Source organism: Dicentrarchus labrax, unplaced genomic scaffold (genome assembly GCF_905237075.1).
Source record: "Dicentrarchus labrax unplaced genomic scaffold, dlabrax2021, whole genome shotgun sequence".
Lineage (NCBI taxonomy): Eukaryota > Metazoa > Chordata > Actinopteri > Moronidae > Dicentrarchus > Dicentrarchus labrax.
The window spans coordinates 17,849,309-17,863,189 of NW_026136701.1; the positions used below are offsets into that span (position 1 = coordinate 17,849,309).

The window sequence follows — 13,881 nt, forward strand, 5'->3', positions numbered from 1 at the left end:
GATTCCTTAAAGAGATTAATGATATAATTTTTATGTTTGTACGTTTTGTTTCTGGCTGAACGTCAAAAACACCGGCGTACACTGCGGTCAGTAATGGTTTTATTTTGAAGGTCGTAGCCGGAAATGTTTCATATATATGCGTAAACCGAGATTAGGGTGAGATTGAGTGAAGACGGCTCGTCCAGAGTGAGACAGGAGGAATCAGACAGCAGGTGAGTGTTGTTACTGGATTTCTACCAGAAGTTTAATTCATTAGTATATTTACTTTATCTCTTTGCTCACGGTCGCTTCAACTTCCAGTGAGACTATAGAGCTAAATTTAATTTAACAGGTGTGTTAGTTAGTTTGTCTTCAGCGGTAAAAACATTAGCTTCAATTTAAAGTCTCCAAATGTTGACGTTATAACGTTATATGTCTTTATTTCTAACTCTTGTGAATGACACGTGTGACAAAACAGTACTCTCAGACTGTAGTAACGACACTAAATGTAACGTTAATTGTCCATTACTTCTGCAGTCATGATACTAACGTTAGTTTACTTATTAATCGCTTTTGATTACTTTTGTTAGTTAGCCATGATCTCAGAGTTAGCCTAGCATTTGCAACGGCTACTTCAATATGTTTGATTAGTGTCGACAATAATTTGAAATAGGGTTTTAAATGTGGTGATCTTTTGATTTACTCTCAACTATTCCTGTAGTGTAGTTTCTGCAGAGGGGTAGCCTGACTTTCCTGCGGAACCTGTTCACACCTGTTCACACCTGTTTAAAGGTTCACAGGCATCCTAAAGAGTGGAAACACTGAAACTCGTCTTGAAACAGTCGCACTGAATCACAGTGGGTCTGTCTGTAGTGTAACTCCCTGTTAGGACTGTAACATGATAGTAGAATTACTTACAGAAGGGCCACAGATTTTATGTCAACAGTAGGGGTGGGACACACACCACACACACACACACACACACACACACACTGGATTAAACCCATTAAAACTCACCAACATACTGCAGGTGTTGGTAGATAAACACGATACTTTCTTCTCTCTTTTGCCAGCATGTCATTAAATACAGAGAGGAAAATGTATGCATTAATTCCCTGCTGATAGACATTGTTGTTAATGTTAAAAAATAGTTTTTCAGGCAGAAAAACTATAATCTGAGACACATTTGAATGAATGCATCTCTTACTGAGAGGTACATAAATGCATATTTTCCTGAGAAATCTTCATTTACAGTTGGCAGTTAAAATAACACATGAACAAACAAAAGCTAAAACACGTTGCAAAGCAAATTGGATATTAATGGTAGCTTGTTTTTAAGATTATTTTGTTGTTTTCTGTTATGAAAGATGGCAATATTATTAGTACAAGCTGTAAACCTCTTGTATAATTGATTTGTTTTAAATTTGCTTTAACTTTTGTACACATCAATAATAACCCCACTCCCTTCCTCTGCTTTTGTACCACATGTCTGTCCTTTTAGAGAGATGTGGTGGGTGCTGTGGGTGCTCGCCGCCTTGCTGGCTCTCTTCTGCAGTTTTGATGTGTGGTACTTCCTGCGGGCTGCCGTTGTGATTCTCCGAGCCTGGTTCCAGCCTCCGATCTGGGATGTCACAGCAGAGCAGACCCTAACAGGCCGGGTCACTCCCAATGACATCGACATGTGCCACATGAACAATGCCCGTTACCTCCGGGAGTGTGACTTTGCCCGCTTCTCTCTCTACATGCGTAACGGTGTGTTCAAGGCAGTGCGAGCCCTCAGAGCTTCAATGGTCGTGGGGGCCACCACCATCCGTTACCGCAGGGCTCTGTGTATAGGTGAGGGCTACGAGCTGCGGAGTCGCATCGTTACCTGGGATGACAAAGCCTTTTTCCTGGAGCAGAGATTTGTGTCAGCAAAAGATGGGTTGGTGTGTGCCGTCATGTACTGCAAGCAGAGTGTCATACGCAGTAGCCCAGACAAGATCATGCAGCACCTGTGTAAGCGGAAGGTAAGGAACAGATGTTTAAACATGCATTCAGATTTTATACTGGGAAAGGTGATTTAAAAAAAAAAAAAAAAAGTCCTTTTGGTAATTTACAGACATTAAGTCTATGGTTTGCTTCTTGCAGGTGGAGTGCCCTGAGTTTCCAGAGGACCTTCAGCATTGGGTGAACTTCATCTCCGCCAGCAGCCAGGCCCTCAGAGCAGAGAGTGGACTTGATGAGAAGAACAAATAAGGCACTAATTTACCCACTCAGGGTTAATAAGGCCTCAGAGAGAGACGTTTTTTTCTTCTGTTTACAATGAGTTTACTTGAACACACATGTGCCTTCTGAAAACGAGCTCTACTTAGCCCCGAATACTTACCTATGTCAACACTAAAATAACTATCTCACTACATTGTTTGGAGAGGCTGAAAATGGATTACTTATTGAGCAATAGGAAAGTAATATTATTGTATAAACTGTATTCTATTGTACTATGACAGCAATAAAACAAATCCATTTTGAAGTCCTCTTTATGCACTTTTAAGCTCTTCGAATGCACTTTCAAGACTTTAGTTTAGTGTCTTTCTGTGAGCAAATGTGAAACTATGAGAATAGTTTGGTCAAAAACAGTGAAATCAGTGATTCTGGTTACAAATCAGAATTTGACTCGAGATGTTGTGATAATGAAGAAGTACAGTACAGAGTGTCACATCAGTCACATTGTCTCTCTATAGTGGGATAGAGACGGAGCGACCCCACAGCAAGTACGAGGTAATTTATCTGCTCAGTTTTACATGAAAAATAAAATGCCTGACATTAACAGTAGCTATAATATTGCATTAACACATTGACACTGACAGCAGTGGTTACTATAGCAACAGGATGTTAAACTGAAACAGACTTTTTGGCTGAGCTCTCTACATGTATAAAACTTAACATTTACTATGCTATGAACAGAATAAGACTTAGAACTAGACAACACAAACTTTTAAAAAAAAGTTTTAATTAAAAAATGGATTTACAAATGACAGCCATTACACGTTTGATGTGTGTCTCTGAGTAGAAAAAGAAGCCGACAATCAAGTTAAATAAATAAATGAATGATAATAAAACATAATAATAAACAGAAATAAGATGAATCAATGTAGATAGAGAACATAAAAGAGTAATAACGTCAAACATTGAGTATGAAAACATGTATCCATGTAACCCATGGCAACAAGGCAGCCAATGAAACTTCATGCTGTCAATTATGATCGATTAAACGTTTAATCTCATTCAGGTTTACATACGGTGGCCCTGAGGTGCAAATCAGAAAACACAACGACGTTAACCAAACCGGAAAAGGTAGGTACCCTCGTCGCTGATTGGACAAAAGAACTGGTCCGTCCTTTGAACCGGAAACACAACACCGCCAGACCTATGCGTTCAAGTTGCCAAATCTGAAAACTCAAACCACTAAATAAGGAAAATATTGTATTAACACGTCCATGTTAATGTGGGATACCTAAGAGAGGTAGAAACAGCGGTTCCAATAGTCCATATCTATGTGTTTTCTGATTTGCTGTTGTGATTTGCACTCCAGGGCCACCGTACTTATAGGAGGTAATAGTGACTGTAGGAGGCAATTTACTCCAGAAGGTGGCAGTAGTGCACCACAGACGATACCAGCTACCACTTAAACCCCAAAAGAAGAAGAAGAAGCACGTGTCGTCACACACCCGGAAGTCATGTTCATTCAATCTACCGGTTTCTTCAGGCGACATCGCAGCCAATGGTAGCGCTCTCTCCCGGACGCACAGTGAGTTAAACGCTCATAAAAAGACACCCTCACTCTGTCTGTGCTTCTTATTTAAATGTCGACATCGAGAAAACGTAAAAAAAAAACCCGAGTTGACGTGTGAAGAAGGTGATCTTTGTTCTGCAGAGGCCAGCAGCTGCTCGTAGCTAGCAGCTAAGCTAACAGATTTGGCTGTGACAGCAGCATTAGCTTCCTGGTCGCCTCAAGGTTGTGCTGGCTGCTTTAGGAAATATGCTGCTTCCCTGTTTGTAGCATTAGTGTTAGTACAGCGACTGATAGAAGCACTGACTTCTTGTTTGTTGTTGTTTGTTTTTTTCTTCCAACCTGCACTGACATTGATGAGGTCAACGGATCGTTTGATCTGATCAGGAATGTGGAAACTGCTTTGAAAAGGAAATAGCTTTAGACTGTCATCATTTTCAGCTGTTTCAGTCATGTGGAGATGTTTTTGTTGTGATATGTGGCTTATAATTAGCCTTGAAATGGATCCATGCTGGTGCTTGTCTCTAATATGTGGACTGTTGTTGCAGAGAGATGTTGCTGCTGGTGCTGGGTGCCCTCCTCCTGCTCTTCTGCAGTCTGGATGTATGGTACTTCCTACGGGGGGCCCAGGTCTTCTTCCAGGCGTGGTTCCAACCCCGAATATGGGACATTCTAGCTGAGCAAAGCATCGATGGCATGGTCCTTCCCCATGATTTGGACTACATGGGCCACATGAACAACTCTCGGTATCTAAGGGAGTGTGACTTTGCCCGCTTTCACCATTACATGCGAAACGGGCTGTTCATGGCCTCACGCAAACTGGGGGCCAAAATGGTGGTAGGGGCCTCCACCATTCGGTACCGGCGCTCTCTGGCTTTCCGTGAGGCTTTTGAGATTCGGACCAAAGTACTGGGATGGGATGAGAAGGCGTTTTACTTGGAACAGCGCTTTGTGTCCAAGAGAGATGGTTTTGTCTCTGCAATCATGCTCTGCAGGCAGAATGTGGTGCGCTGCAGCCCAGAGAGCATTATCGAGTTCGTCTGCAAAAGGAAGGTGAGGAATAGTGAGAGGTGGAGAAAAGAATGGGTATGACTGTGGTAGGGTGCCAAGTGACAATCCTTTTCATTATCAATTAATCTGCTGATCATTTTCTCGATTAATTGTGTTGTTAAAAAATCCTGAAATGGGGCCTTTACAGTTTCTTAAATCCAAATTATTAAAAAAAATATATATATATTCTGTTTAATATTGAATTAGACAAAGTTGAGAAGCTGGAACTAGAGAATATATCTCTCTTTGTGTCGGAGAAATGACTTAAAAGAATAATTGACTGTTAAAATAGCTGACAATTATTTTTCTGTCCTGCAACTGATTGATTATTTCAGCTCTACCATTTGGTCAAACAAGTTGTGAAATGTCCATCACAAGTTTAGAAAACCCAATGTGATGTCTTCAAACCACACATTCTGAGAAGCTGGAATCAGGAGATGTGTGTTTACCTTTAAAAAAAACAACAAAAAAAAACACAAACATTATTGATTGTCAAAATTGTTGCCAACTTATTGCCCATCAATTGACTTATTATTTCAGCTCTAGACTGTGGTTTCATTCTTCTTCAGCACTCTGATAATTTTGTGTTTGTGTGCAGATCGAGTGCCCCGAGTTTCCCGAGGACCTCAAACACTGGATCAGCTTCATCTCAGCCAGCAGCCAGGCCCTGAGAGCAGAGAGTGGACTGGAAGAGAAAAACAAGTGAAGCCACACCATGTGTCACGAGTGTAGTCCCACATATCATTTGAATTGCACGCACTCATACAGTAAACATACATGCACACGAACAGTTAAACATCGTAGAGAGTTTTTAGTTGACTTGACAAGATTCCATTTATCTTTCTGTTTCTGGGTCGATCCTGCCTGCTGTGTATTTTTGTATGGTGTGAATAGAAATACTGCACTTGGGACAGCTGAATATGAAAACTTGAAGTCTAAGGTATTCCATGTTTTAAAACACAATTTATTGTATGCATTGGGATCATAATGAAAGTTCTCTCAGAAGAAAGTAATACAAGAACGTAGCTTTATCCTTGCAGCTTATTCAGCAGTTGACTACGAATAGACTGGCTTTAGACATCTTCATTCTCATTTAGCAAACTTCAGATAAGCATGTAGAGAAAAAAAAATGTTAATCTTCCACTGACATCAATGCATGTTTTGAAACAAACAAGATTTTTCTTTGTGCCTGTTTCTCTTGATTAGCCGTAGTTCACACTTACAATTTCAGAGATCTATAACTTTTTACGAAAAAAAAAAATGTAGGTGTGATGAAATACTTGAAGGGACATCGTAAACATGTAAACACTGACAATTGTTTTTAATCTTCCCATCAGCATTTTGCACAAAGTGTAACCCAAGAGAGCAGACAAACTGAATTCCTGTCAATAATCTGAAAGGGAATATTTGAAGGATCCTTTTATCAGTACAGTATCGTTCTTTTACTGAATTTAAAATACATGCATTTAAAGGGAGGGGTTCTTGATTGGAATAGCATGTAATTGTAAGAGGAAGCGCTTGAATCTGAATAAACAGGCATAATAAGCAAATGCTAATACGAGGTTGCTGGCAACTTTTCAGAACCTGCAACGCACGATAAACACTGATGTGAGGATGATGTCTTGTTATTATTGAGACGGCCTTTTCAAGTCTTGAACCTTCCCTTTAATGCATCTAAGCTTTAGTTTGTGACCAAAGCAATGTATCGTTCTGAATGAAGAGGAAACAAAAGCAATTTATAAAGATGTATGTCTAATCTGTTATTTATGTTGTGAATGCACTGACCAATCCAAGAAATCCTGTTCAGTTAATTTAAGTTTGAAGATATGCACTGTCCTTTATTTTCAACTTATATATAATTTATTGAAACTGATAAATGTACCAAACTTTATTTATTGTGTTTGTTATTTATTTGAAGGCATTTTAAATTAAAAATGCATTGGACTACTAATGCACTGTGTTGTGTGGTCCTATATTGAGTGTTTATTTACCTCACTAATTATTTACAGCTCGGTGACGCTACTGGATACCAGTACAGCCAGTATGTAAATGATGTGCTAAAGGAACTCAACAAAATGAAACAGAGGTCTATTCAATACAAGCAGCTCTAGGCAATTGTAAAAAAAATATAAAAAGCAGTTAAACTGACATTTCTGGATTGAAGAATTTGTCGTCTTTGTCGGTCAAACTGGATCTTAGTGTGTACCTTTTAGATAAATAACAGTTTTTTCAGGGTGTAGTGAATAGATTTTGGCAGCTGTGTAATGTCTACATTTATTCAAGTAAGGTAATTTAGTACAATTTTGAGATGCTTTTACTTTCCATTTTCTTTTACTTTATATGCCTACTTCACTGCCCCACAGAGGCAAACTACCCCAAAGCCTAAAAAGTATGTAAAATTACATTACAAATGAATTTTACATATAAATACAATACTGATCATCCAGAAAGTTTGAATGCAGCTACATTTATACATCAAAATCTGTCAAAATAAAAGCACCATCTCCATGCAACTACAAAAGAGCATTAATTAAAAGTCAACTGAACTCCATAGCTCCATCTTGATCAGTTTCAACATGAAAATCCCCTATTAATACCCGGCTGCAGAATTTCTTAAAGGTTTAAATTTGAAGTGGATCCTGGTACCTTTTGTAATACGACTGATGATGAAACTTTAATGCACTTTTTCTCATGTCCTGTGTCCCGAAGATTTTGGTCAGAAATAAAGAATTACGTAATGTAACGCCATTTATTTTATACAGACAATTCAAATTCGTCTACTCCTGGCATGATTAATATGACCATTCCTATGGGTAAATATATCCACTGTAACAAATGGAGGAATAGCAAACCCTCATTTGTATGTTTTTTAAATGACTTCAAATAATTTTTCAGACTTCTTGTTGTTTTGATTGTCACCCTTTTTTTTTTTTTTTTAATATTCCCTCTTCATGGTTTGAATTTGCTTCTTATTTTTGCTGGAGATTAAGATTTACTGTCCATTTTTTATATTTCTACATGTTTTTATTTCTATAAATCCCCCATTTCTTTTCATGTTTATTCCATGTATGTATTTTTTAAACTGTACATTTAACCTTTATATTCTTAATATATTGTATGTCTATTACATCTGGAATATATGTAACGAAAGCAATTTCCCCCTGGGATTAATAAAGTATTTCTGGTTCTCCATGAGTTCCTGTATGTTTGTTATTGTGGGTTTGAAAAACAAACAACCTAATAGCTTACATAAAATACAACTTTTCCCCTTTATTTTCTGATTTAGTGATTATTATTATTATTATTATTATTACATATTTAAAAGTGACATTTTGAAATTAAGAGTTCTTTAAATATTATATATATATATATATATATTTAGTATTAACTTTATTTAAATTTTCAATTTACAAATTATGTCAAACACTAACACATAACACAATACATATGAGCTGTTTCACAGATACAAAAACATAGTCGAAAAATAAAATAAATAAATTTACAAAATACATTCCTGAGATCTCAGATAAGGTAGAACCTAAATAATAAAAAACTAAATAAATAAACACTAATAGCTAATACAATATCATTATGTCAACACATAAATGTATTTAACAATCTCCAATCATAAATTTCATTAAATGCCAGAGGGTACATCAAATATCTTTTCATAGTTATCTAAAAATTGTGTATTCTTTTTATTTTTAACCAGGGCTAAGGATTTATAAAGTGAGCTAAATTCATCATCAAAGGTTGGCTTGGAGGCTGAACAGTTTTGCTTATGAATAAAATATTTTCCCAATAAAATGAAAAAAATAACTAAATACTGAAGACACTTAATAACAAATAACATCTTTTAGGGGAAAACAGTACAACATGTTAACATGGGTGAAGACATGAGAACACAAGTCTGACCAAAATTGCATTGTGACATTACTTTCAAAAAACAAATGGTTTAAAGTTTCATCAGCATGCGCACAAAAAACACAAGAGCTGTCCTTTAAATATTAAATCCCCCCGCTTCAACTTCCGGTGACGTCTCTCTAACCACGCCCCCCTTTCTCCTTCACTTCCCGTAAACAAAGCAGCAGCTGTCAGTCAGATTCCTGTGTTTTCGCTTATTTTCGACACAGTCTCCAGTGTTATCGACGATGGCTCACGCCGGAGTGGTCCTGGACAAGGACCAGTTCAACTGCTCGATATGTCTGGACGTCCTAAGGGACGCTGTGACCATCCCGTGCGGACACAGCTACTGCTCGGACTGTATACAGAACTACTGGGACCAGGACGACTACCTGGGGGTCTTCGTCTGTCCACAGTGCCGGCAGAACTTCAGCCCGAGGCCGCTGCTCGCCAGAAACACCATGTTGGCCGACGTGGTGGAGAAATTCAAAAAGACTGGACTCCAGGAGGACACGACGCCTTCAAACCAAAGTTTTGCCGAGGCCGGGGACGTGGAGTGCGACGTCTGCACCGGGAGGAAAAACAAAGCTGTGAAATCTTGCCTGGTGTGTCTGGCCTCCTACTGCGACGTCCACCTCCAGCCCCACTACGAGTCCGCCGCGTTCAAGAAACACAAGCTGGCGTCGGCCTCCAAAAAGCTCCAAGAGAACATTTGTGGTCGACACGACAAGCTGCTGGAGGTGTACTGTCGCACCGACAAACAGTGTATCTGCTATCTGTGTCTGACTGATGAGCACAAAGGACACGACACGGTGCTGGCAGAGGCAGAAGTACAGCAGAAACAGGTGATCACATCGTCTGATTGAGTGGATTAAGATTGTTGTGTAAAAGTTTATTTACAAAGCACGATTCAAACACAAAAGGTAGATTCAAGGTGCTGTACAACACAGTTCAGAGTCAAACCGACCCACTTAAAAATTATTTTAGAAAAGCATAATAAAAAGAAATTAATATAAAAGTACAGTAATAATGATACCTTGGGTTTGAGAATAGAGTTTAAATACTTTAATGGTTGCAGAACACATTAGGGCTGCAACTAGTGATTATTGATTAATCTGATTATTTTATCAAGTAATCAATGTGTTAAAAATGTCAATCAGTGGTTCCCAAAGCCCCAACATGTCTTGTTTTGTCCACAACCAAAAGATATTTACTGTCATAGACGAGTAATGAAACCAGGAAATATTCACATTTAAAAAGCTGAAATCAGAGAATTTTCACATTTCTTTTTTATTTCTTAAAACAATTAGTTGATTACCAAAATAATTGAAGATGAATCAATGAATTGTTGAAGCTCTAAACATATGGAGCACTAAGATATCAACACCAAAAAGCTTAAACTATTTTTGTAACCATTTTTTAAGCAAAATCATTTGATGGTTTGAGGAGTTGAACGATGATACACATCTCCATGAACTAAAAGTGACTTTAATTTCCAATTTTCTTGATGTTTTTCCTCAGAGGCAGCTTGGTGACATGAAGCAGAGCTCTCAGATAAGAATTCATCAAAGGGAAAAGGAGGCCCAGGAGCTGAGACAAGCCATTTTCTCTCTCACTGTAAGCCCCATCACCCAGTTTGACCTGATGCATTAATGTTAGATCTTTACATAGATGTTACCTCTACCAGAGTCGTGGTAACAGTTCATAATTTACCGTTTTATCCCCCTTAAAACCGCCCAAACCCACAGATACACTCTCTTGTAGCTTCTGTTACAGCCTACTACATGTCGGTCTGTTGTCTCCCTCTAGCGTTCTGCTCGCGCAGCAGCCGAGGACAGCGACGCCGTCTTCACTGAATTGATTCGTTCCATCGAGGTGAAGCGTTTTGAGGTCAGAGAGCTGATCAAAGCCCAGGAAAAGATGGCCGTCAGTCAGGCCGAGCAGCTGCTGGAGAAGATCCAGAAGGAGATCGCTGAGCTGAAGAAGAACGAGGCGGAACTGGACAAACTTTCCCACACTGAGGACCACATCCATTTCCTTCAGGTAGAGCTGCTCAGATTAGTAGATTTTTTTTTCTTCTGATTTCCAGGACACACAACTCAAACTGTTGGCCTCTCTTGGTTTGTCTCTCGCAGAGTTGTCAGTCCTCCCATGCTCCACCTGTGCTGTCAGTGTTGCCGTCAGTCACTGTTGACTCCAGCCTCACCTTTGGCCCAGTGATGACAGCTGTGTCAGACTTTAAAGGACTGTTGCAGGAGGTCTGCCAGGGAGGATTTGTCTCCATCTACGAGAGAGGTAGACACAAAATATCAAATTAGTGTTTTTATTTGATACAAGCTATTCCGTGAGCTATAATGTTTATGTGATTCCTCTCTTTTACAGTGAGAGACGTAGTCATTGTAGGTCCTCCAAATCCGTCCGTACAGCAAGACAAAACACAGCCCAGTGACGGTGAAGAAGGTGTACAAATGGAAGCACAACTAGGTGAGTCTTTAAACCGGTTCATGCTCGTCTTTAAAATGGGATTTGGGTGAGTCTGTCACAAAAATTCAGCTTTTATTACAGGTGTTAAAACGCCCCCAAAACTTGTGATATTCAGGGATGCATCTATCAACCTATGCAGCTCAGTGTAAATGTAAATGCACCTTCACAATCATATTTAAAGACCTGTTGTCTAACTGTATAGGATTCATATATTCTGTACTGTAATTGATGTTCTCACTCAGCTGCTTTTTCCTTTATGTTGTAAAGCCCTTTTGAAGCAAATTTATGGTTTGGGGTTATATGAACAAAATTAAAATGGTTGCAACCAATGGTTATTTTCAGTATTGATTCATCTGTCCATTGTGTTGTAGATTAATTGATTTAAAATATAAAAAAAGGAGTGAAAAATGTCCGTCAGAGTCCAAAGTGAAGTCTTCAAACGGTTTGCTTTTTCCAACAGTGCAACAAAGATATTATATTTTTAATGATATCAACCAGAGAAAAGCAGCAAATCATCAGATTGGAGGAGCTGAAATCAATGAATATTTGTTAAAAGTTACTAAAATGATTGATTTTCAAAATAGTGTCATAGTGTTTCAAAATATGGTGTGTGTGTGTGTGTGTGTGTGTGTGTGTGTGTGTGTGTGTGTGTGTGTGTGTGTGTGTGTGTGTGACCTTAAATAAGTTATTTTTCAATTGGTTAATCCATCCATCTGTGTATCTAGGTCCAGATAGTGTTTAAATATTAATTGGTGATATTATTAGGGAGTACTGACAACATGTGATGTGAATATATTGATACATTTATGCACTTGGTAAATCCATCCATCCTTATTTACATTGATACTTTGATTGCATCCTATGTGACATTTAAAAAGTTTTGCATTTAGCTTTTTTCCAACTGAACCCTGCAGAAACCCTTCCCATCCTAACCACATTATCATGCAGCACATTTTGTTTATAGTAGAGTTTTCTGCACAAGTAGAAGGACGACAGTGCTGCAGATTCTGACAGTGTGGACTGGCGAGGCTCTACAGTAACGGTGTTTGTTCTCTTTGTGCTTACAGCGACCCTCCCACCTGGCCTAGACCAAAGTCCTGTGAACCATCTCAACCCTTTCCTCCCTCCAGGACCTCCTCTGCCCACGTTTGCCTTCTCACCATTTGGTAAATAGGGCTTTAATAACTATATTACTATAATATTTACAGTCCGCCCTGGTATCTCACCTGGTAGAGCATGCACCACATGCACAAAGGCTGAGTCCTTACCGCAGCGGCCCAGGTTCAGTTCCAACTTGTGGCCCTTTGCTGCATATCATCCCCTCTTTATCCTTTACTTTCCTGCCACTCTTCAGCAGGGTAACATATTTTCTGCAACGGCAGAAGAGGTATTGAAACCTTTTACTTAAAATTAAAAAAAACAACAACATAGAAATACTTAATTACAGATAAAAGCCCTGCATTCATAATTTTAAAGTAGAAGCACAATACAAGTACTGGCAGTAAATGTACTTAAAGTATAAGTGATGTACTCATGAAGCCACAGAATGAACCCTGTCAGAGTTTTATTACTGGAATTATATAAATACTGATACGATTAAGAAGAAAGCAGCCTCTTAATGTGCATGCGTGTGTGCGTGCGTGCGTGCGTACGTGCGTGCGTGCGTGCGTGTAATGAATCAGAAGATCTGAGATGAGTATTCTGTACATGAACGTGGTAATTTACCGAGAAACCTGCAAATTGAGTGATAGCATCTGTCGTACCTCGTCAAAACAACTGTAAATCAGTCGCTTCCTCATAACATTGCATCTTACCGTTAAATGGTTATGTTTATGATCTGTCCAGTACAGATTAAGTCCAGGAACATGTTTGTGCGCTCTCCTTGTCATAACGTTTTTGCTGCCTCGGGGTGCTGGAGACTAATAATTCCTCCTCTGTCTGCCCAGGCTCCAAACTCTCCTCAGGATCCAGACAGAGACACATCCAGCGACGCACTCACACCAGGAGGAAATAGACTTGTAGAGGACATCGAAAACCAACATTTCACATGCACCTGCACGGGCTGAATGTCATTATACCTCAGTGCTTTCTTCTCCGTTTCCTCTTGCAGATGTGCACTGACACTTATGAACTGTACATTTAATAATTCACCGCTTGACATTAATTTAATTGTTTCGTTTTCACCAAGTATGAACAAGAAATGAAATGAGGAAACTATTTGCAAGTGCCACAGGAGACCTCATTGACACTGCTTACTTATTGTATTACGCAGCACAAGGCAGGACTGAACTCACAACATATTGCCTTGAGATTTTAGTTATTTTTTAACACTGTTATGCTTTTATAATTACTTTGCATTTTTTAACCAAAAACAGAACAGAACAATAACTTTGCTTTACAGACATGTGTAATAATATATTGTGATTCGTGACTTGCTGACATTAAAAAGCAAACACTTGTACAAACTGAACTTTCTCAAGGTTGGTGTTTATATGCATGAGGGCTGGTTTACATTTCATTGTACTGTAAAAAGAAATAATAAGGGTATAAGGTGTCTGATTTAGAAGTGGAAAAACAGGTCGACTGCGCACACAAACACTGCGGTGCATTCACAGGTCAGTGCATCGAATATGAACTTATCTAATGTATATTTAGGAGAGGCAGTTTCAATAGAAGGTTGCTCTTTGCACAGT

General features: G+C 38.9%; 3 protein-coding genes across 3 annotated transcripts; all 3 read left to right on the plus strand.

The window, feature by feature from the left end:
* Positions 1-55: 55 nt before the first annotated feature.
* Positions 56-2,491, plus strand: LOC127364203 (protein THEM6). Its single transcript, XM_051401578.1, has 3 exons — positions 56-212; positions 1,481-1,988; positions 2,110-2,491. The coding sequence occupies exons 2-3, from the start codon at positions 1,485-1,487 to the stop codon at positions 2,215-2,217; spliced, it is 612 nt and encodes a 203-aa protein (XP_051257538.1). The 5' UTR covers positions 56-212; positions 1,481-1,484; the 3' UTR covers positions 2,218-2,491.
* A 1,171-nt stretch (positions 2,492-3,662) lies between these two features.
* On the plus strand, positions 3,663-6,752 carry LOC127364212 (protein THEM6-like). The gene is made up of 3 exons (XM_051401591.1): positions 3,663-3,769; positions 4,300-4,804; positions 5,400-6,752. The coding sequence occupies exons 2-3, from the start codon at positions 4,304-4,306 to the stop codon at positions 5,505-5,507; spliced, it is 609 nt and encodes a 202-aa protein (XP_051257551.1). The 5' UTR covers positions 3,663-3,769; positions 4,300-4,303; the 3' UTR covers positions 5,508-6,752.
* Positions 6,753-8,861: 2,109 nt separating this feature from the next.
* On the plus strand, positions 8,862-13,658 carry ftr67 (finTRIM family, member 67). Its single transcript, XM_051401322.1, has 7 exons — positions 8,862-9,549; positions 10,226-10,321; positions 10,514-10,747; positions 10,840-10,999; positions 11,087-11,188; positions 12,256-12,354; positions 13,135-13,658. The coding sequence occupies exons 1-7, from the start codon at positions 8,953-8,955 to the stop codon at positions 13,200-13,202; spliced, it is 1,356 nt and encodes a 451-aa protein (XP_051257282.1). The 5' UTR covers positions 8,862-8,952; the 3' UTR covers positions 13,203-13,658.
* Positions 13,659-13,881: the final 223 nt, after the last annotated feature.

Coding starts and splice junctions, on each gene's coding strand:
- LOC127364203 (XM_051401578.1), top strand. CDS start 1,485: ATGTGGTGGGTGCTGTGGGTGCTCGCCGCCTTGCTGGCTCTCTTCTGC. Junction 1,989..2,109: donor AGCACCTGTGTAAGCGGAAG/GTAAGGAACAGA, acceptor TGCTTCTTGCAG/GTGGAGTGCCCTGAGTTTCC.
- LOC127364212 (XM_051401591.1), top strand. CDS start 4,304: ATGTTGCTGCTGGTGCTGGGTGCCCTCCTCCTGCTCTTCTGCAGTCTG. Junction 4,805..5,399: donor AGTTCGTCTGCAAAAGGAAG/GTGAGGAATAGT, acceptor GTTTGTGTGCAG/ATCGAGTGCCCCGAGTTTCC.
- ftr67 (XM_051401322.1), top strand. CDS start 8,953: ATGGCTCACGCCGGAGTGGTCCTGGACAAGGACCAGTTCAACTGCTCG. Junction 9,550..10,225: donor CAGAAGTACAGCAGAAACAG/GTGATCACATCG, acceptor GTTTTTCCTCAG/AGGCAGCTTGGTGACATGAA. Junction 10,748..10,839: donor ACCACATCCATTTCCTTCAG/GTAGAGCTGCTC, acceptor TGTCTCTCGCAG/AGTTGTCAGTCCTCCCATGC.